Consider the following 22,899-nt stretch of genomic DNA (forward strand, 5'->3'; position numbering starts at 1 on the left):
CTGGGTACCGTACCTCGGTACAGTAGAGAGCTCCTGTAATAAGTAAGATCCATCCTGACCCAGAAGCGAGGGGCCAGCCGCAGGCGAAAGGAGCTCTCGTGCAGAGCTCACTGCAGGACAGAGGCCAAAGTGACCTTGCTGGGAAGTGATGAACTGCCCTGATAAATACAGTGCTGCAGAAAGCCATCTCCAGCTAAACACAGCACCAGGAGGTGGAAAACTAATACTCCTCCATTCACCCTCCTCCCTCATTAAGATGGAAGGTCAATATCTGGGCTTTATTTCTTTTTTTTTTTTTTTTAAAGTTAACATTGCAAAGGAAAAGAGGTTTTCTTCTTCCACCACCAAGTATACCGGAGATAAACATGCTGAATGCTATGTTATTAAGTACACAAAAGACAGGGAGGACGTAAATGTTTCCATAGTAACATCTCCTGGAACAGTCTAGACTGCCTGTATAGGATGCTCTCAGGGACTGTCAGTGGGGGGGGAAGTACTCATGGGCCTCTGTAGCAGGGCAGCAAGGTGGGGAGGAGTATGTATTGCTGGGGCCAGGAGGGTAACCAGCAGAAGTAATGGAGATGGAGATGTTTGCTCTTTCCTGGAGTGCTGGGAAAGCCGCAGCCAGGGAGAAGGGCTGGCAGATGCTGCATCAGGAGGGTGCACGACCCCCATGGTGGCACTGGGCAAGCGGCTTTGGGCCCCCACTGAGCCTCAGTACCCCAGTGAAGGGGCAGATGGGCTTTTGGCTGGCCCTGGGCCCTGCTGGGGTGGCTGGGGAGGAGGGGGCATTGCCTGCTTTGCAGAAGGATGAGTGTGAGGGCAAGTCCCCGAGGGGATCCGTGTGATAATTTCTGTCCTTTAAACCTTCCATCAGAAGGGACAGGAAGCGTTACCCGCACTTCAATGAGCAAAGCATTTCCAGAGACCAGCAAGAATTTTTCCTGGAGACAGACTGCCGAGGGAAACACAACGGAGGAATGAGGCAAAGCAGCTAGACATTTTGAGCAATTTCGAGGGAGAATTACCTACAACCTCTATGGCACAGGCTAATTCGCAGTGCTCGGTTGCTTCTCTCCTCATGCGGCACAAACATATCTGAAGGATTTTTTCTGCCAGATTCTCATCGTAAGCTCTTTAGGGATTGCTTTATAGACGTTCCATTTTAAAACTAGATTGAAAAGCAAATATATGTGATTAAAGATCAGGCTGGGATGTATTGGCATCCATCTTTTATTACATACAAACAGAAAATAAGTTAGCCATATGCCCTGCCTCATTTGTTTTGGACTAGTACAACAAATGGAATCTCTAATAAATCATTCATTGCTTACCCACCCCCTCACTGTCTTCTGTTTCCATCCTGTTATGTAAATATCACTGACATTTGACATGAGACTAATAAAAAAAAGGATTAAATCTGCAATTTACATTTGCAACTTACAGTTCAATTATTTTAGACAGATATGGAAACAATCCTGGTTGTCCACCTACATTTTTGTTACTGAACAAACATGGGCATGCCAAGCACGTGCTGATAGCTTGCAAAATATGGCTCTCCAGAGGCTTAGTTACTCCAAATCAGCCAGGCTGTGGCCAGCTGCCACAAGTAAAAACATTGTGCAAATGTGGTAAGAGGGAGGTGAGTTTTAACTTGTAACTTGCCCAAGCATGAATTTCCTAAGCAAAGCTACAACTGGTTGAAAATGATGTTTAGCAAAAAATATGTGTGAAGGGGGGAGGAGGGGGTGAAGGAGGGGAAGGAAGGGGTGCTGACTTTTGTTCAGATCATCAGGGGATTTTTTTGGTTTTCTCATTGTCCAGCCTTGTTTTATTATGATGAAAGGACTTGGGGGTCAAGAATAATCGCTCATGTGTCTTAGCACATGTGGGAGCAGTTTAGCACACAAACAAAAGCCTTCCAGTTGTCCGAGCAATAAAAGAACAGAAACATATCTCATGGCAACTGCTGTTCTTCACGGGGCTGTAGTTAATATGACCCCCGCTGCAGACTGTGCGTTCAGTGCATATCTAAATGTATGTATCTGTACGTTACCAGCATCTGCTGGAGTCACACATGCCAGGTGCCTTGTGCCTTTCTGTGCAAAAGGATGAAGAGGAGAGTGGCAATCCACATTCCTTCTTTTCTAGCAGTGTGAAGGTAGCAAAAGCCGAGGCCTGACAAGCAGGTACGGATTATGAGAATGTAGCGTCTCAGGCAGCCACAGACACCAGTGGGTGAGTTAACAGCTCGTCACCACCTCAGTGGATGTGTTTCACTGTCTCAGCACCCCTCAGACTCGTCAGAATGAGGACTCTGTACTGTATCAGTCCAACGGCAATTATGCTGGACTCCTGAACCTGGAATCTAAACTAGCAGCTTTGTCTGAAGCAGGTGGAAAAGTTAGCTGAGCTTGAGTTATTTCAGCCTCTCTGTTCAGTGACGGGGGGGATGCACAATGAAAGGCTGATAATACCAGACCATGCTCTCTGTGCTCCATCTGGGGATTTGTTTTTAACTTCATGTAACTTCAGAGTGTCTTGATAAGGCCCGGAAGAGAAACTGTGAATGGGTATACGTTATTAATGAAATAAACCAGAATCTTGGGGATATCTTGTGTGCATGTGAGATCTCTTTGTCTCTGATTCTGGCAGGCAGCTTCACCAGGAACACTGACAAACAAGGTAGTTCAGATGAAGCTCTGAAACTCATTTGGGGATAAATCACCGTTGAGGCTGTAGCTCCCCAGGTCCCTGGGGAGGAACACTGCAGATATTATTCAGTAATATTTCTCCGCTCTTTGTCGGCAGCAGCTGCTCAGTGGCTGCAATTTACCAGCAGACTTCGATCTGTTTTAATATACACTTGTTTACAGAGGAGGAGAGAGAAATTCCTGGCGGATGTTGACGCAGTTGTGATACTGAGTTTATAGCTTTTTCCTGAATGCCTGTCATTTTCCCTCCTAAGGTCTCTGTGTTAGGAGATTTGGCAAATGATGTCAGAAGGAATATTCTTCCAGAAGACTTGGATACTGCTCTGCTCCCTGCACTGGCGCATGGGCTTGTGGGTGGCCTCAGCGGAGCCTCCTCAGATGCATTACAGGGGGACTGGCCGTGGGCAAGCTGGATAATAGTCCTCAAAGAAGACTTTGTGGCCAAAGTATTGTATTGAGTAGGTGCTGGGGCTTCTCAACCCACTGCCCCTCTTACTGGTATCACTGTGGTGCTTGGTGAGGGAGGTTTGCAATTTTCCTAGCAGGAGGAGGTTTCTGTGCTCGACTGCTAAGAGAGCTGGTTTGAGACTAAAGCCAGGTCTGTCCGAGGACCCAGCCATGGCAACCCAGCTCTGTTGGGGAGGTACTGCTGGCCTGCTCTTTTGGCACTCAGAGGGTGAGACTTTGTTGAGGCCTTGTCCGGGGATTGCAATGATGGTAGACGTCTCCTCTGGGTCTGAGGCAACATAGGCACTGTTCAGGAAGGTAACATTTGAGCCATTCACCTTAGTCATGAAGTCTCAGTGAGACTGATTTGGATGCTGAGCACTTATCAGAAATACCCTAGGCCGGGCAGGCTCTGTCTGACCACAAAAGGGTGAAGTCTGTCCCAGGCCACAAGGCTTGGGAGTCCAGCCTGCCGGTGACACCAAGCATCTTCCTTTGCAGTGCAAAGTGATGGACTGAAGATGGATCACTGTTCTTTTTATTAACTTTCTCTTCTTACATAAGAAATAAATTACAAAATAAAAAAAAAAAAGAGGAGAAAGGTTCCTAATCCAAATCACTAGCTCATTGTTCAAGAAAAGGCACTGGACTAGATATTTTCTACTGTCTCTCTCATGGCCACAGGCAGTGATTTGGAAAGGAGGTTTGTGCCTTGGTCACGCGCTTGCCTCAGCAAAAACCAACCTCCACTTGAATGCCAGGAAGCTGGGACCCCTGCCAACATGCTCTCTAACAAGCAACGTGGGAGCTGCAGCTCTGTGGCCTGTGGGATTACTGTGTATTGTACTACCTTTGCTTCAGCATATCTCAGGCCCTCTGACAGCATATCACCACTGCTATAAACAACTAAGAGTAGAACATAATTCAGATTGTGTTATCTATATAGGTGGTGGTAGTTATTATGTCCAAGGCCATAACTATCCTCCGTGCTAGATAAATCCAAGAATTTGAAGGCAAAAATGTCTCTCTGCCATACTGCTTCCAGGAATGATTGCTTCTTGCCTTTCAAAGGGGGTAAGGAGCCTGCCAGGGCATTACGAGTTTTGAAGTAATGTCTGTGGTGGGACAGGTAAAGAGCCAACAGAGTCCGTCATTTGCCATCTATGCCCTTGTGTCTGTTGCCTGTTAGGTCTCTGTCCTTTGCAATGCTGAGCAGAATGAGACGAGAGAGTCTTACAGGACTGGGATCATGGTAGCGGGATGTCTGATGGGACAGTATATCCACTCCCGTGCTTCTGTGGAACAGTGACAGTTCTACCACAGTGAGAGGCAGGGGAAGGGGCGGGCTTGTGCTGAACCGAGGGAACTGTTGCCTAAAAAAAGAAAATCCAAAACAAAACTGAAAACTCAAGCAAGCAAATTTTGCCCATTATTTGTATGGAGAAGGCTTTTCATGAAGAATGTGGTTAGAATTGATATATATATATTTCCCCTGAGAAGTTTAGTATTGAGTGTTACTAGACAGATCAAAGAGCTGCTTAGCCACTGGAGCCAGGGAAATTGAACCAGGGCAGCAAAATAAAATAATCAATCTTTTAGTGTGTTTAAAGTGATTTTGTTCAGAACTGACTTCTGCGTGAGTACTTAGGAAAGTTTAAGATCATGAAAAGTTTGAGTTCCGTGAGCCAAACTGTCTCCCACTCTCCTACTATTCGTAAAATGACAAGAATGCTTTCTACGTACAGAATGATTTCAGATCTTCCCTGCTTTACCCATTGGTCTGACCACCCTCTTTTGCCTTACCATTTGCAAGATTATTCCACAGGATCACGTACTATAAAGATATTATTACCCTGCTCACCACCACATTTCTGGCTCTGTGACTTGTGAATAACACTGTCCTTCTCAGAGTATGCTAGTAAAACTTTTACACTGTGCTATCCCTGATTGTGTAGGGGACACCCTTGTTACATGAGAGCTATTTTAAGAAGGTGTTGATTCTTAAGGAAAAAAAAAGAAAAAAAGAAAAAAGAGAGGGGGAGGATATTTCTTGAATCCCTCAGATCATAAACTCAGATCATAACTCTGCCTGACAAGGATAAAGAAGATAAAATCCAGATACCTCAAACAGTTCCCCAAGTGTCTAGACTGCAGAAGTCCTCCTAGGGCTGGAAGCCAATACTGGGTTTCACTGGTAGGAGGGAGAATCTCCCATTTCTTGCTTGCTGCATCTGTGAGTAAAGCCCAACATTTCAAGATCCAGTCCCAGATTGAGAGCGCCATGCTGGAGCCATTGAATCATACCTAGTGCGGGTAGTGGGCCAACATATTTTATCTTATCTGGAAGAGAAACTCCTCATTTGGAAGAGGCTCCCCTTTTTTCATGAGACTAAATTTAAAAAGCAGCAACTGTTTGCAGCTTTTCTGGAGTTTAGAATATTAAAATAAACCTTAAAAAACCACAGAGGTGATTAAGTATCTGGGGAAAAAAAGAAACATTCATGATACAGTTCAACACTTGAGCACAATAATCTCAAATTTGGGGTACAGTCACCCTCTCTCCCCCAGCCTAAGATTAGCTACAGAATAGTCAGGCTGGAATTCATTTATTTATTTTTAAAGTGAAGAGATGTAAAAATAAGTAAGTAAAATGTAAGCTTGGCTACATTCATTTCCAGGACAGGACTGTGGTTATATAACAAGGCACGCAAAATATTTTGCTTTTTCCCAAATTCACCTTCCTCCTAAGCTGTTTGTTCATTAGGCTGAGAACAAAAGAGATACTGAGTCTTTGCAGCCTGGAGAACCATTTATGCTCTTCTTCTTTGTAGCAACCTTTTCCATACTTGAAATAATTATCATGACTCCCCTCAATTATTTCTTCTCTACATTAAACAAACCCATATCTTTTGATCTTTCCTCCCTATTCATGCCGGGACAGCTTTTATGCAAAGGTGCAAACCGCTGCATACATTAAACATGTATTGCAAGCTTTAGGCTTTCCAGGGGCATTAACCTGAGGGGGTCATACCTGGCACAGATTCGACAGAGCAGCTCATTTTAGCTGTTCCCATGACTCCATTATGATGTGAAATATGCTTGATCTCATCTGATCCGTTTCTACCACTGAAGAGATTAAAGAAAAAAACCAAACCAAAACAACACAGGCAAGGGGTATCAGAAAAAAAAAGTTAGAGATGTAGACTCCCTTTGTATCATAACATATCCTCCAAAATAGCTAAATGTCAATTGCCGAGTCCTCATTAAAACAAGTCTCACAGGACAATGCTGTCACCGTAGCATGTCTTCCCACAATTAAGGAGCCTGGGATCTATCAAAAGCAGCATCACTTCATGCCTTATTTGACATCCAACACTGCCACCCCACCTTCCCAAGTAGGCACATAAAACTGGGTCTTACTGCAAAGAGCTTCAATACACCAGACACAGGCCCCTGGCACAGCGGCTTCCTCACTGCCTCAAGGCTGATGCTTGGATAAGAGAGGAGCGCATTTGGCAGGGGAGAGGATTGGCACATAGAAACCAATGTGTGACTGAGCAAGGGCGGGGGAGTCTGCACAGGAAAGTTTAATATTAAAAGAGGCATGGAAGCCTGTGAAGTCTGGGGAGCCACATGAAAGGCAGGTGCCTGTCCGGGCACGCAGGCTATCAGAGAAAGGATGGGAGGCATAGCGCCATAATTATGCATCCTCTTGTGACTGGAGCGAATGCTGCCAGGAGCTAGCACGCTGCAGTACCGAGCTGATTGCTCTCTCAAGGCAAGTTGCAGAGCGCTGAGCACCCAGCGCCGCAAGGGGAAAGCAGTGAACCAGCAAAGGGGCATGTCGGTCCCCAAGCACTGGTGTGGTGCAGAATTATGTCAGCATAAAGGTGATGCACTGAGACAAAAGCAGAGATGCTCCTTTGTTTATAAACACACGAGTGACAACCAAGTTACTGTGGAAAGCCATTTTATTTCAGAATTTCACGCACTCTGTCACAGACCATGCACTTAGACTTCCCCCTTTGCAAATCCACAGCCTCCAGGCCTGGGAGAGATGGGGCATCATCTCTTCACTTCTCACTGCGAGTACCCACATGCTAAGAGCAAGCGCCCTAATGGCAGTTCACCAGGAGGCAGAAAGCAGCCTCTTGTTTCCATAATTGCTTTTAAACACTGGAAAAGAAATCCATCTGACTTGAAGGATTAGCGTTGGAGCTCAGCAGCAGTGAAACCCCACTGCTCAGCAAGTTACAGGGAACAAGACGACAATCTCGTGGGAAGCTCGTGTGAGCTAAGCTATACTGAGGCATTCCTGGAGCCCAGGCAGCCACCAACCAAAAGCATGCTCTGGGCCTCTTACAATCAATTTGTCTTTGAGCCGCTCTGCCAGGAAGGTGGCTGGGAGCTGCCCTTTTCACATTCAGCTTTAGGTCCTCCTGCTCTGCTTTGACTAGGAAGGAGCCTGCCTCTAGGTGAGACAGCTCTCTGGGCTGTACGTCAACATGTGTACTGCATTTAATACTGAAAGGTGCAAGTTCAAAAGACTCTGCAACAGTCTGTTTGACCCACAGGCTGGGTACAGCATTAGTGTAAGTTTCCTGCATACTTACCCTGCTCCTTCTTCCCTGCGTTTGTTGCCCCTTATGCCTGACCCTGCTCTTGAAATACTCCTAGTTGCAGTGTCCCTGTGACACATTACATCTTTGGCCTTTGCTGAGACTGCCACTGCCAGGGCGGCTATTGCCCACCGTGGCGGCTGCCTGTAGGAAGTGAGCATCTGCCTCCCGAGAACGGGCTTGTGGCTAGCTCAGAGAAGGGAAAAAACTGAAGGGAAGAAATGATGGAAGTGAGTCAAGTGAAGTGGAGCAAAGTCTAAAGAAAAGGCAAAAAGGCAGCTTCAGTCTCCATTTGATACACAAATTGAGCTCAATAGCAGCAAGAAACGGCCATAAAATATTAATTCATTAGGTTGCCAGGAAGAAGTAAAAGCATTCATGTAAAAAATTCTATGTACAGATATGTATGTGGCAACTGTTCTCAAGCCAGCTCAGACAGTAGCTTCCTCCTGCTTATGTCTTACTTTTTTTGTATCTATAGTTTTGATCATTCCAAACCATGTTGCTGCTCAACTCTGCATGAAGACTGTGGTATTGGAGTCAGCACCAAGTGAGGATGAGATCACACTGAAGAAATGAACATATGGGTAACTCCTGACAACCCCGATATTTTAATATTTTTGTTGACCTTCAAGTAATTAGAAGAGAGGGGAATTTTCCCCAACAGCCTATAAGCTCCAAAGTCTCATGTCTGCTTTTAGGGTAGGAAGGCTGACATCAGAAAGGCAGTGGAGGGCAGGGAAAGGAAGAGGGGAAAAAAATCTGGGAACCAGAGTGAAGAGCAATCAACAGCTGACCAACATTGACTGCTGCAAAACTTACAGAACACAAAATCATACAAACGGAATTTCTGTTAACCTTTTACAGACTATAGACTTTATATACACACACAAACTTCAAAGTACACATCTGGCAGTCTAGAAAATACCAGTATCCTAAGGATTAAATAATTTAAAATGCAATGTTGCGTTATCACTGTATACAGAATACTATCTGACACGTTGTCTAAAATGGACGGATTGTCTGAGAAAGATGCTCCTTCCCTCATCTCACCAGCACTGCCTCTAAAAAGAAAACAAGACTCCCCTCCATGGTTCCACTCCTGAAACTCACCTTGAAACTTCTCTGTCAAAGGGGAGTTAAGTCCTGAGAGGAAAGGAGGAGAAAAGCATTCCTGCTCCCTCCAAACTCTGCTGCCGCAGTACCCCCTCTCCATTGGCTAGGGAGGCTGGACAGCAAGGGGAAAAAAAAGGTGCTAAAGCTGGGGAAAGGCAAGTATGTTTCTGTAACGATAGCTGTGCTGGTCTTTTGAGAGAGAGAGAGCCCCAGACTCAGGAGGACACCCTCCCTCTCCTTTTTGAAGACAGGAGAACAGAAGGCTGAATGCAGAGCATACAGAGTCCATGTGGCTAGTGTAAGAGATAGCAACAGTGCAGCAGCTGCCCCCCAAAACCCATACTGCGGTCCAGCAGCAGATGGGAGGGCAGCCAAGGGAGAATAGCTTGACAGCAGCCGTAAACCAGAGTGGGCAGAACTGCATTACCAACAGGTCCAAACAGACTGAATGGGAAGGTGTGCCCTCACCAGCTTTCTAAGAGTAATTGTAAACTGGGAGCACTGTAAAGTCAGTGCATGGGAATGAGGAAGGGGACAGACAGCCTCAGTTCTGAGGTGGCTGGGGAGGGGACTAAAACACACACTGAGAGCAGATGGCAAAGCCAACATATCTCTAAATGCCAGCTCTGCATATGTACCCTAATATCAGTGTATGGGACAGAACCTTGCTGATGACACCAGTTCAGTCCTATCACCTTCACAGGCTTATAGCTGGTAAGAATCTGGCTTACGTGTGCTTATTACAAAGCTCTGAGGCACGCAGTCTTGCTTCCACCTCCTATAAACCAGAAGAGCCATAAGCTCTTGGGGAAAAGATGAAAAAAAAATAATCCCCATTCCCATGTGTGTCTCCCACCTCTCCCCCATAATCAGCCTCTCTTCCTCCAGGCCAGAGACACACATCTAAGGAGCCGCCCTGTCCTCCATTCCCAGGGCCATTCCCACCAGCAACACCCAGATCTGGCTAGGCAGGAATGGCAAGCCCTGCTCCTTCGGCCTCATCACATAGCCAGACCACAAAGGTTTCTTCCTCCCCTACAACAGCTTCAGTGAGAATTGCTGGAGGTCATGTTGCAGCAGACTGGACAAGCCTCAGCCCTTACTCCTGAACCCAGCTTGCAAAGGATGAGAAGGCTCCGTAGGAGCAGGAGCCACAGGCATGGGCATTCTCCTATTCCAAGCTCTACAGCCCTACATACTGCCAGTGTAATCACTATCCACTGAAAATACAAAAAACAACCCTATCCAAAACATCTCACTCAGTCTGCCCTGCATGACTGGCTCAAAGGGAGCCCACCCCCCCCCCAAAATAAAGAAAAAAAAAGGAGGAAAGTGAGACAGTGTGGTACAGCAGAGAAAAAGAAACATGGGGCAAGTCAGACTGGAGGAAAGGACCTCAATGCAAGTCTGCTAAAATCATCACTGGATTTACTAGCCCAGTTCCACCTTCTTCATACCAAAATGGACTCACTACAGTAAGTGTACTACAGGAGAAAGAAGTGCATAGTTTGGTTTTTTTGGTAGACACTTAAACATCAGCAGAATTTAGGTGAATATCTTAGACCTGCAGTTTTAGCCTCTTTTCCTAGCCAATGGGTACCTGTTGGGGCAGAGATGGTGGAAGTGGACCAGTAGCACCAAGAAATTCAGTGGGAGCACCAACTCCACAGCAGGAAATAATAATGAACCAAAAGGAGACAGAGAGAGAGAGAGAGAGAGAGAGAAGTGGAGGAGACATATTTCGCAGTAATCAAAGTCCACCTTGGCTAAACCCTATCAACACTTCCCTAGGTAAGGCCCCATTACGTCTGCAGCAAGACCTCTGGCTCTGACAGAGAGCTGTAAAGGGTATAGCCCAACTCATCCACTTCTTCAGGGGTGAGCTCTGAAAATAAGTTCACCTTGGGGTTCAGAGCACTAGGGAGGACACCTGCCTCCAAGTAGCAGATCAACCCCTTCAGCGCCTGCAAGAAGCGATCAGCCAGCATGTCCTGGGACCAGTCGGACTCTTCTTGGGATAGGTGTAGGATGACATTGGTGAGCTGGCTGGCAGTGAGGTGGCCCAGGGCTGGGTTTGACTTGCATATCGCTTTGAAGATCTTCAGGCACACGCAACGGCAGCCAGAATCACACTGGTCCAGGGCTCGGAGGCGAGCTGTTTCTGCTGGCCGCAGGCTCAGTCGCCACAGATTGTCATTCTGGGCCAATCGATGGGGTCTGGCCACAAGGATGATGTCACCCAGTGTCAGGGATGGTAGGAAGTCAATAAAAAGATGCCGTTCTGGATCATACTGGACTTCCAGTGTCAGATCTGCTGGGGGAGCTCCTGGACGGATCACATAATCCAAGAGAGTCCCAATTGCTGGCCAGTTGATGGAGCCAGCTACAACTTTCTCAAAGGTGTCTGCTACAGCTTTGGGGGAAAGGTAACCTCCCACCACACAGCGGTCCCAGTAGCTGCTCCCACGGGGAAAGTACTCTGGGTTTTCCCGACGAACCAAGTAGAAGCCAGGAATGTTCATGATCGTGTCCTCCCCAGGGATGCACGACCACAGGTTCTGCTCCAGCATCAGAGGCACAATGAGCTGGATGTGGTCAGCTGTCACTACCTTTCACAAGAGAGAAAAGTCAGTAAGAACAAGCTTTCTCTCTCCACGTTCAGTTTTATTCACCACCTTTAGATAGCCTTCTGTTCAAAGGAACTTGGAATAAGGATTCAGCTGTCTCACTCTCCTCTCTGCATGGGATTCACAGCCTCCCTTTGTCAAAAGACATTCTGAAGGACTATTTCCCATTGCCAGTGGGACAACTCCAGGGTATAACCCAAGCTAGTGCTTATATGGTATGTACTATTTAGAGACCTTTACTTCAGGACTTGACATGGACCGCATATAGATGAATCATTTTGCCTCCTATTGCTCTAAGTCCACTCCTTGGATGTGAGATGCAGCTGGCCCAGCACAGAGCAACACTACGTGGTAATTTAAAACAGGAGGCAGAGTATTAAGTTTCTAGACAAGCTTAAGTTGCCATGGTTTAATTATCTCATGCTACAACTAGTTACTGCCCTCACCTGGTCTGCCACATTGTTTGGAAAAAGGTCATTAAAAGATCCCTTTTCACCAATGTTACTAAGACCCCAGATCTAAGTTTCACTGGACACTCGACACTCCATTCCAGAGCTCTGACTCAAACAAAAAAGTGTGCCTCTGAATCACTCACTATAGCCATGGGCATCTTGCCATCAGGGAGATATGCAGCAGGGACTGCTGTCCAATCCAGGTCTGATGTGCATTAAAAAAAGAGTAGGGAAGACCTACATGAATACACAGGAGTTCTAAGGGAATATAATGTATTTGGAACGATATAGAAGGGACAAAGAGAAAACAAAGGTCTACCAGAGAAATAGTAAGAAAAACACAGCTAAAGGGAGAGACAGAGGGGAAGGAAAGAAGGGCTTAGATAATCCAGAGAAATAAAACAGCAAAAAGCAAATTATTTGCAGACAAAGCCAGAGCAGCCTGGTCATGCCTGTTCAAACAGTATTGCAGAAATCAACGCCTGGCTCCACAGTGGGAAAGGTGACACCAAGAGCCTTATTACAGAGGAATGTTGTGCTGAGCCAGCACTGCCAACAGGGAAGCCCGAAATGGCCCTGCTTAGTCAGCCTTCTGAATAATGACCCATCACGCGGCCCCAGGAATTACCTGCAGATCATCATACAGGCTGCCGCTGAGGTACATGTCACGCAGGGGCATGTCCGGCAGCTTGGCACGTAGGAAGCTGCGCAGCTCAGCACAGATATCCACAGCTGCTTGCTTGGCCCGGGCCTGCTCATCCGCTGGGATAGCTACCTTCCTCCGATAATAAGCAAAGAGCTTTTCTTGCAGAGACAGACGAAGGCGGGATTTTTTCAGCTCCACTTGACTCCTCTTGGCAGATGGCTTGGGCTTTGTGGGTCGGAAAAAGTCTGCAAGACAGAAGGAAAACTGTTGATCGTCTGCAGTGCTTCACTGTGAACTGATCTGCAAAAGAAAATCTGCAGCACCAAAGTGCAGCCTCCTAGGTCTCAAAAAGCTTTCAGCAGACATTCTGCATGGTTTACAGAGGTACCAGTTAAAAGGGAGGTACTGAGAAACTTCAAAAGATACTCCTACAAGAATCAAACCAGATGAAAACAAGTTACTAGATTTGGAATTTAACCAGAAGACTAACGTCGTGTAAAAGGAAGTAATTTTAATGGCTATGTGGGCAGTACGTCAGTTCAATTTCATCAAAAATTCAGCACCATTACCAGTTCAGAAGCTTTTAATATGATGCCAGACCAGTGGATAAAGCACTCTTGAACAACCGTCACTATCTCATTAAGATTTTAACATTATAATGAATTTTTACAAATTACCAGCAAAACCCAGTCCTGACTAGAGTATGAGATCTGAGAAGATCATGTCACTTGGAAATTAAACAGTTGTCAGGACTCTGATCAACACTTATCAGGATGGTGAACTGACAGATTGCCAGCAGAGCTCACGCAACCATAGCCCCAGTGAAAACCTCCCTCAAACTTTCACTGGCTAAAGAGCAGAGAGCACACTCTTAGGCACATATCAGCAACACAATGCTTTATGCTGCCATCTCCATTATTAAGCCATGTCTAACCTGCACAGATTCTCTAAGCCCCTTTTCTTCTGACTGGTTTCCTAAAGAAGTAAATCAATGCTTCCCATCTATCTTTCAGACTTCTCTTAATATGGACCAAGAGTTTCAGAAATTATCAACAAGAATAAGGAACAATTACAGATCTAAGAGATCTTTGGAAGGGCTGTGGTACTTGATGGGTGCAGGAGAAGCCCCCAAGTCAGTAACCCCATTAAGGCAATCAGCTGTTGCACATTTGTTTGGCAACAGGCATTTGGCCACGCAGCACATGTGGAATGGCCGACCAAGCTGCACACAGACCCATCTCGCCCCACCTCAGCAGCTGCTGTCTCTTGTCCCACTGGGGTCTTTTGGACAGATTTGAGGGTTTGTGTGAAAAGGAAATAGCCCGCAAAACCATAGGGAACCAGACTTCATTGCCTGTTCATGAAAAAACTTATTTTTCCATCTTAAGTTTTAATTTATTTTTACGTCAAGATGCAAGATGCCATCACCAATGGTTTTATTCCTCAGTCCTCATCGCTGGGGACTCCAGTCAAATGATCTGGACCCCATTTAACACAGCTGTCTAGTTATTCAACATTTCCTCAGCAGAAAATCCCATTGCCATCCTGAAGCTGACTTTCTTGCAGAGAATCTGGAAATCAAGTTAAAAGCTTGATCCTGATTTTTATTTCAAATCTCCAAGTGTAAATCTCCTGAAGTGACCAGGGATAGAAAGTAAAATTGATAAGAAAAAACCAACCAAACACATATAACAAACACTGATGGACTCTAAATTACTTATTATCCCACTCAGAAAGAAGACTGCAGGTCACTTTTTACAGCCTGATGAAGACTAACTCAGTGATAAGCAGCACTAAACAGGCAAACAGCATTACAGAAATTATTAGGAAAATGGTAGAAATAATATAGGAAATACTGTTTTAAATTACTAGTACATCACAATTTGACTATTCCACTCTTAAAAAGACACAAACTGGAATGGTCCAAAGAAAGGCAATAAAGATCTTGAAAGGAATGGAATTACTTTTTATCAGGAAAGATTGCACAGATAAGTATTCAGCTTGAAAGAGAAAACACTGAGGGAGAATAAAGCTTAAGACCATGAAGTCATGAGAGGAATGAAGAATGTAAATAGATTACTATTTTTCACTAGTTCCCAATCCGACTTCTAATTGTTGAAGTTACCAGTACACCTGCTTAAAAGAAAAATATCAAAATCCTGGGCTAGACAGAGTATTCTCTTTCCTGCATGCCTTTAAATGAATACAGGCTTTATGGGCCTGGATGATTCTGTACTGCAGGAGTATCACGCTGCTCCTTACCTGTGTCTGTGGCCGAAGGATCAGTGGGAAGGGTCTGCAGCGAGCGGCTGAGGTTAGTCTTCATGTCCTGGGTCAGCAAGCGTGAAGAGGAGCCCAGCCAGTTTGGCTCTTCCCAGCTTCTCTTTCCCGACTGGCTCAAGCGAGTGGGGCTGCTGGGAGCACTGATTGCCCGGTCGTACATCTAAAGCAACATCACCAGGCACAGTTTGAGTCGTTAAGGGCCCACCATTTGCATTTTACTCAGCCTAGTGCCAGCATCCTGGGTTTTCTTGTTTCCCACTCCTTTCCAGTGCCCCCATGCTCAAGTCCCACCCCGCTGCCCTGCATGCTCACCCGTTTGACGGCCAGCGTGGCGATGCCCAGCATAGCTGCTCCACCCACGCCCAGCACAAGCCGGGCATTGGACAGCACGAAGTCGATGGCTGTGCCGATGCCGTTGTCATCTTTTTTCCCTTTGCGCTGCCCAGCGCCTGCCATCTCACCTGGAATGAGCAGGAGCATTAAACGGGTCAAAACATGCAACCAACAGTTCGCTCCCTTCTCCTCCACCCCACACTCACAGCTCTTGGGGTCTTAGCACAGAGCCATAGGAAGGGACCACCTAGCCCTGCAGCCCCTTTAATTATCTTCCCTTGAGGAGCTGCTTATTCCCAGACGTGCCAGAACAGTACTGACCAAGCTCTGCAATGACAGCATTTCTTTGCTTCCAGCTCCGTTTATGACCTGAAGAAAAACATCCTGAATTTGATGTGGGGCTTCTAATCATTGAAGCAGGTTTAATTCTGCAATCACCTAATGCTTTTTAAAAAAGAAAGTAAGATTTACTTCAGCAATATTTTGCAATAAAACCCTGTATATTATGTAAAACTCTGTGACCATTCAGGTATTTTCCTTTTAATTTGTGCTTCTCAAGCAAAGCATGGCTTTTTTATGCCAATTTATTTTATTATTCTCAATCTAATGCGTGTAATTTTGCTCATACACAAGGGGCAATGCAGGGATGGTCAACTGCTTGTCCATAACAGATCAGAATCTTCCCAAGAGTTGACAAGCAGTCTCAGAGCATCCACTCCCAGACCCATTTTTGGACAATGGCTAGTCCCAGGTACTTCAAAGGCACTCAAGAATCAACAGCAGAAACCACAATGCACCACAAAGGGAACAGCTCCCTTGCTTTCACTGGACATTTATTCCTGCCCTCAAGGCTGGTGGGTTTGACTCTCATACAAGTCCTCTATAATATGAACATCAGTATTTTCTTACACATGTACCTTTTTTTCCTCCAATTCCCATTTAACTTCATCTTGATATTTAAATTTAAAGAATCTCCCTGGCCAACTACACGTGTAAAACACACTTTGCCACTGCTGTACCCATAGGTGGATCCTCAGTGAACCCACATGAAAACACCAGGAAACTCTTCCAACCTGACTTGAGATCTGTTTTCTGAGTTAGTTTCAAAGGTTCAGAGCCTGCCTGACTTGGGTGGTTTAAAACTGCCCTTAGGTTCTTCTAAGGCCAAGCTATAATCTCAGGAGGAATGTTCCTGCCTCGATGAACCAGGAATCCAGTCACTCTTCATCCCTAGGCAGAAAAAAATGCACTTTCACAAAGCTAACTGTAATAATAGCACGAAGAACATGGTTGTATCCTTGTGACTTACCTGTGACCTAATACATTTGTAAAGAGAACAGGAGAGCCCTCCTGGTGTGCCTGTGGAAGCACCTTCCGGACTTCTTCAAGATAGCGGTGGACAGTGAGCTTTAATCATCTCTTTTGGTTGGCGAGGGGATTTTGGACAGAAGAGGGAAGTAAGTGGAGTGGGGCCAAAAGGAGCTACAGGGAACCTCTAAACCAGGCCCCCGAGTTTGCTCTGCAGGAAAGCTTGCCCCTTCTCCAACTGTCTTTCCTTGTCCTCCAGCCGCTGCAGCCCCTGGTTCTTGCGGAACTCGCGGCGGATGAAAGCAAGGTAGAAATCCCGGTCGGTGTAGCGCAGCCCACGGCCCTGGCGCAGCAGAGCCCGGTAGAGGGTCAGGACAGCCCCCCGGGACCACGCTGCCATGGGGGACGCGTGCGTGGACGGGCGACCTAGAGAGAGGTGACGAAGTGTGGGATCCGAATCAGCTTCTCCCTCCCCGAGGGACGCACCGGCCGCCGCCTCCCCCTCCATGCCTGGCCCCACAGACCGCCGTGCTCCGCGGCCCGGGGAAGGACGGGACAGCCTCTCTAACGGCGCACCGGAGATAACGGGCTCTCTAAGGGCGAAAGGCCGCACGCCCTATTGCGGGGGAACCGGCGGGCCCCGCGGCCTGGCCCTTCCCATGGGGAGCCGCCCCAGGGCCGCTCGCAGCTCCCGCTCCCCGCCAGAGTCCCGGGCTGGGGTCGAGCCCGCGGAGGCCCCGCGGGGACCGGCCGCATCGCACTCACCAGGACGGACCGGGGAGGGGGAAGGGGAGGCGCTCCGGGTCCCTCAGGGCAGCCGCTTCCCTTCGGCAGACGCCGCCGCCGCCACCACCTCCCTCCCGGCACCGCTCCCGGGGTCACCCGGCAACATGGCCGATCCGCTTCCGGGTCGTGACCCCGGCCCCCGCCAATCATAGAGCTCGCTCGCCGGGGCCCAAACCGTCCCTTCGGCGGAGGACTTCCGGCCGGCGCGCCCCCGAGCGGGGCGGTGGCGCAGCGCTGTCTCCCCCTGCCGGCGGGGCGCCGCGCCGCCGCCGTACGGCGAGCGGGAGGGGACATTCCGCTCCGCTCCGCGCCGCCCGCGCCGGGAGGCTGCCCCCTGCCGGCGGGGAGGGGGACTGCCGCCCCCAGTTCCTCCCAGCTGGGGCTGGGACGGAGCAGGCTGGGCCCGGTGCTGGTCTGGTTTGAGGAGGCCGTGCCCCTCAAGGGGTGACGACCTCGGTGATGAGCCGGCTTCCTCAGCGGGGGTGGCCGTGGGGAAGAGCGGGCAGGGTGGGGGCCAGGGACACCCTGGAAGGCTGTGGGGAAGGGCTGAGGGGAGCAGGGGGCGAGTGGGACCCCCACGGTGCGGCCTGGAGACACCCAGGCTGCGCCTGGACAGCCCAGGGTGGGGCAGCCGCTTCCCGCCTTGGCTTGAGCTGTCACCACGGCACAGACGGGAGCCCCCCCTTCCCCCTTAGACTTGCAGCTGCCCTCGGGGCCTCGGGGCACTGAACCCACCTCGGGGCACCGGGCTTGTCCCGCCATGGAAGGTCTCATTAACAGCCTGGGCTTCGTGTGCTGCGGCAAAACAGGCTGGGTTGTCGGCCTCAGCGGTTCCATGTGCCTGTGAGCGTGCTCCCCGCGGCCCAAAACAGCTGGAGCACTAATAGGTATTTCCTTTTGTCGTTCTGGCTTTGGCAGGCCTAAATGCCATCAAACAGCTTTGTGTGAGAAAGGGGAGAGTTCAGCATGCTGCAGGGAGGTGACATCCACAGCAAAGGCTGTCACGGTCGTCTCCGGCTGTGCGTGCTGGCTGCCTAGGTTAATGCGGGGGTAAATAGAGGAGGTTTCTTTGGTGCTTCAGGGTAGGCAGAGAGCAGTGGGTTAATGCTGTGTGTCTGAAGGTACCTCTGACTACCTGATGCTTTTTACAGAATAACTTTTATCAAATTCAAGCTCCTTATATTTATCTCCAAGGAAGCCTGGGGCCTGGTCTGGAAGTCTCAAGAGCTCTGGAAGGAGGCAGTAGCTGGAAGCCTCTCCGGGATCTGCCTGAGGAGATGGAAGGAGCCTCCCGAAGCCAGGACCTTCCACCCCTCAGTCCAGGTGCAAGCTCCCCTTTTCCATTCTCACCTTCTCTACTATATGCCTACTCTGGGGAGTAATTATTCCTCCTTAGCCATCTCCTCCTCCCCAGATCCTACCAAAATATAAAACATAACCGCATGTGCCGTGCCTCGCATGGGGGAGAGGGTGAGAGAAAGAGCAAACCGTGTGTGACAGAGGAGAGCCACATCACTTCACGCACTTCTCAGCAACACCAGATATGACAGCGATAGAATTGAGCAGGAAGAAAACCAGAAGCTCCGGACTGGCTCGCTCCATGCCAATCTCCTCTTGTTCATTTCCTTTCTGAGATAAACAACCCCAATCGTTTTGATCTCTTTTTGCAAGTGAGTTTGCCATGCCCATAATCAGCCCTTTCTGAGAAAGGCTTACTTGAACTGCAGACAGTATTCCCAGAGAGGCCACGCTACTGATTTACATAACAGCATTATCATATTTTCCATATTATTCTTCCCTTCTTCCTTCTGCATGCTAATGTTTTGTGTGTGCGCTTTTTTTTTTTAACCTGCCGCTACTCACAGAGCCAGGGTTTGTGTGACATCCAGATCCTTTCCTGAGTTGCTAGAGACCGTCTGGAGCTTTGTAATTCGTATGTGCAATTTGTTTTCTCTTTTCTGACTTTGCACGTGCCCAGTTAAGCCTTGGCAAATGCGTGTTGTTGCCATTTGCCACATTTGCATTTTACTTACAGTCAGTCCTTTCTGATCTCCTCAAGAGTCAATAGATTTGAGTCATCTCTTAAAAATGTTTGGTAAATTGCTCATCTTTGTTTCCAGATCATCAGTTCATATACTGAGCTGTCCAGGACCTCGGAGGCAGCATTCATATTCCCTACCCTTAACCTTCTGCCAGAATGAAAATAGATCTTTGAATCTTCCTCCCGGCTTCCTGCCTCCTCCTCAGGTTGTTGATCCACAGAAATACTTCACTCCTCGCAACAGGGCTCTGTCACTTCTGGGCAGGTGTGCTCATGAGCCCAGTCCCTGAAACTCTCAAGTCTGGACCAAAACTTGCACAGCTACGTTCAGCAAACCCCTGATGCGCTACAAATGGGATCTGCTGGATCAGGCTGCGCAACGACAGGCTTTCCTTGCTGCCTTCCCGCCATGGCAGCCAAGGACTGCGGGCTTCCCTAAGTGCCCCCTCCCCAGCCTGGCCCCCTCGGGCTGTGCCTGTTTTAGTGTTTCTTTCTGTTTTCTCCCCCAGGCTTGACGCCAGCTCCCGGGCCCTTCGCCAGCAGCTGCATGTGCATGTTGTGAACTCCTCCGGCCACGCCACGCAGTCTGCCTCCAAACTGCCTCGGCCCCTCCGAGGAGGCCACTTGCTGGCTTGCCGTGCCTGCTGCTTGCCATGGACTCCCCACACCCACGCCATGCAGGCACAGGTGTTCAACCTGCCCCTCCTGTCTTGCAAAGAGAAGGGCGAGTGCAACGGCGGAGTGATCCGTGACCGATGCTGTCCCAGCTGCTGTGTTAGCGCTGGACCTCTGGTGACGTGCCAGGGGTTATAAACTTGAACTCTGCCTTGAGACAGTGAAGCAACATCCTCCCTCTTCCCAGTGTTTCCCAACCTGGCTGGCTTCTCTGCTGACCCGCTGCACGCAGACACCCTGGCAGGGAGCCACCCAGAACCCCAAAGACTTGTGCCCTGATGGGATGCTGGCCCCAGCGCCCTGTCACGTGCAAAGCCCTGTTGCCTGGTGGCTTCTTTCCCCATGGACCCACTGAGAATGGGATGCCCCCCATGCCTCCAGCCTGCGTCCCTGCAAGAAAGGGAATTTACTTGCCCCCAACAGGGTGAGGTGCAGGCAGAGAGGAGGGAGCACACCTTAGCTGTGCGCCTGGAGAACAATAACGACCTTTGTTTCCCCAAATGACTAAGCTTGCAAAATATCAAAGGCAGCATGGGTGATGGGGCACAATAACTCATGCTGTAACCCAGGATAAGGCACAGACATCCCCCCATCCCCCGCCTCCCTGTGAATCTCCGAAGCCACCACTCCTCTACCAGTCTTCTCATGCTTGCAGCCAGTCCTCCCACTCCCACTGCCATGGGCTCTGATGGCCACCAAAAGCAGCGAACTGCTGCCTCTGAGCCTGACTTGCAGCCTCTACTCCTGGGAGTCAAGTGCCATCCTCAGAGCTTCCCGTCACCCATTTTGCAAGGGCAGGACCATTCCTAGCCAGGGAGACATCCCTGTGCTGCCCGCCACCAGCCAGCAAACCCTTCCTGGGCAGCAGGGAGGTGAATGTGACCCGCAGAGCTGCAAATGGCATCTTGGAGGGTCTCTGCAGGGTCAGGAAAAAACTGCACTTGGAAACAGAAGGCTGGCCTCTGACAGAAGCCACAAGGCAATCCCAAAATGCTAGAGGGAAGCTGGGTAGTGACCCACCAATGCCATCTGAGCTTGGACTTAATATCCTTAATACTTTCTAGTAAATGGACCTTGCAAGTGGCCTTTTGGCAGTCTAACTCCATTCAACAGCTCTCTCTTTCCTTGCAGCCCTATTTCTTTACTTTTCTCGAGCAATCGCGAGGAATAATGGCATTTGGGCTCCTGATCTCCAGCTGCGATGAGCCAGGAGGGGCAGAGGGCCAAGGGTGGTGCAGGTGGCTTCTTTCCCCAAAGCCCCCAGCAGCTTTAGTGTTGAGCGCATGTGGGAAGGAAGACAGGTTCTGAGGGAGGAGAGACCGCTGGTATGCAGCCGCCTTTTAAGGGCATTCCCGATTTACAGCCGAGACCCAGATTTTAGTGACAGAGAGTAACTAGCCACTCCGGGGAGCCACACTCAGGCTATGTTTTTGCCAGGGGGAAGAAAGGAAAAGCTCCCAGCCCAGCTGCTGCTGAAGCGGGGCTTTTCAGCTCCTCAACCTCCAGCACTGCAGCCCGGGGGGGCTGCAAACTCTGGCAGTGGCGAGCGGTCTCCTGTGCGATGCAGAGCTGCTGCTGCTGCTGCGAGGGTCTGCACCGACGGTTGCTGGGGAAGCTCAGTTTTATTACTTAACAAACTGAAAATGCTGCTGTAGTATTTTTGCAATTGGTCTGTACGCACCTTCATTCTCAGCACGACTCGTGTCTTCAACCAAATTTCCCTGTGGCTGGGTTTGTTGGGGACATTTTTTTTTTTTAATTCCCTGGCTAGTATGATTCCCCTCCCTGCATTTTTCACTTTGCACCAGCTGCGTGCTGCAGAAGGTTTCCAGAGCCATTCAGAGACCCTGCTTTTGTGAGTGCTGTTATCCTTGCAATTTTGCATCACTCCGACAGCCTCGTGGGCTTTCTGTGCTGGAAGTGTCTCCGGAGAGCTGAGAGCTTGCAGCCAGTGGCACCAGCCCCCTGAGCAGGGCTGCACAGACTGACCTCAGGCTTTTTGCACCCCTCTGCCCACTGCACGCTGCAGTGAGGTCCTACCAGCGTGACCATGGGATTTTGGCTTGTGTAAGGGGTGTCTGGACTCCCAGCATCGTGTGGGGTTTGGTCCCATGTGCATGTATACAACTTGAGAAGGGCAGAGCTGCTATATCCTACTGCTTCTCTTCTTTTTCTAGGTGAAGGCATCTATTGTACATCTTGTCCCATTAACTCACGGGTCCTTAGGTAGATTTATTTCTGTCCCATTTGTGGAAATTTGTCTGGTTTTGGTTTTGCAGTATTGACGTTCATTCCTGGATAACAATTTGAGTCAAATGCTTTAAAAAACGTTGAGAACCAAACAGAAGTGGGTAGATGTTTTCTACATTCTTTTATTTTTGCGTGTGTGCCTGGTTCTTAGTAAGTGTCTGAGGAAAAAAAAAAAAGATATGACTGATGATTTGTTGCTCTCTCTTTGGAAAAGGTCCAGACTGTACAACAGGGCTAAAATGCCAGGAAAGAGTTTGCTGCATAGAGGCAAGCTTACAACATTTGATTTTATACATTCTCTGGGCGACATATTTTCTTGAATTTGAGGTCCTGGACAAGTCATTTTAGATCTTTATTCAGCACAGCTTAGTCGCTCTTCTTCTCAGTTTTCCTTATTTTTAGAAAGGTGAAGTGTGGTTCCCAAATTAAATCGTTACTGGGATGGACTTCAGCCAAGAGGATCCACGGTTCAAGCCGTAATGCACAGGAAACATAAAACAATGGAGTTTTATTTTGTATTTCATTTGGCAGGGTGAGGAGAGATATAGCCTTGAAAGATTTGTATTCTTACATAGCTATAATGTATTTCAAAAGACGGTAAG

At 48.5% G+C, this 22,899-nt stretch overlaps 2 protein-coding genes across 4 annotated transcripts; both read right to left on the reverse strand.

The window, feature by feature from the left end:
- Positions 1 to 7,101: 7,101 nt before the first annotated feature.
- Positions 7,102 to 16,688, reverse strand: MIEF1 (mitochondrial elongation factor 1). Of its 3 annotated transcripts, none has more exons than XM_072868776.1 (6): positions 16,547 to 16,688; positions 15,559 to 15,681; positions 15,217 to 15,365; positions 14,884 to 15,064; positions 12,604 to 12,866; positions 7,102 to 11,505 (listed from the first exon to the last, which is right to left on the reverse strand). In XM_072868776.1, exons 2-6 carry the CDS (start codon positions 15,647 to 15,649, stop codon positions 10,699 to 10,701), a joined length of 1,491 nt encoding a protein of 496 aa, XP_072724877.1. In that variant the 5' UTR covers positions 15,650 to 15,681; positions 16,547 to 16,688; the 3' UTR covers positions 7,102 to 10,698. The 3 variants fall into 3 exon arrangements, with proteins under 3 accessions (XP_072724877.1, XP_072724893.1, XP_072724886.1); XM_072868792.1 differs by having other exon boundaries at positions 15,559 to 15,606; positions 16,547 to 16,633; XM_072868785.1 differs by lacking the exon at positions 15,559 to 15,681 and having other exon boundaries at positions 16,547 to 16,685.
- A 44-nt stretch (positions 16,689 to 16,732) lies between these two features.
- On the reverse strand, positions 16,733 to 17,468 carry MIURF (mitochondrial elongation factor 1 upstream open reading frame). The gene is made up of 2 exons (XM_072868804.1): positions 17,311 to 17,468; positions 16,733 to 16,971 (listed from the first exon to the last, which is right to left on the reverse strand). Exon 2 carries the CDS (start codon positions 16,943 to 16,945, stop codon positions 16,733 to 16,735), a length of 213 nt encoding a protein of 70 aa, XP_072724905.1. The 5' UTR covers positions 16,946 to 16,971; positions 17,311 to 17,468.
- Positions 17,469 to 22,899: the final 5,431 nt, after the last annotated feature.

Source organism: Ciconia boyciana, chromosome 1, assembly GCF_034638445.1.
Source record: "Ciconia boyciana chromosome 1, ASM3463844v1, whole genome shotgun sequence".
Classification (NCBI taxonomy): Eukaryota; Metazoa; Chordata; class Aves; order Ciconiiformes; family Ciconiidae; genus Ciconia; species Ciconia boyciana.

Coding starts and splice junctions, on each gene's coding strand:
- MIEF1 (XM_072868776.1), bottom strand. CDS start 15,649: ATGATTAGAAGCCCCACATCAAATTCAGGATGTTTTTCTTCAGGTCAT. Junction 15,366..15,558: donor TGCTGTCATTGCAGAGCTTG/GTCAGTACTGTT, acceptor TGCTCATTCCAG/GTGAGATGGCAGGCGCTGGG. Junction 15,065..15,216: donor CCACGCTGGCCGTCAAACGG/GTGAGCATGCAG, acceptor ATGTTGCTTTAG/ATGTACGACCGGGCAATCAG.
- MIURF (XM_072868804.1), bottom strand. CDS start 16,945: ATGGCAGCGTGGTCCCGGGGGGCTGTCCTGACCCTCTACCGGGCTCTG.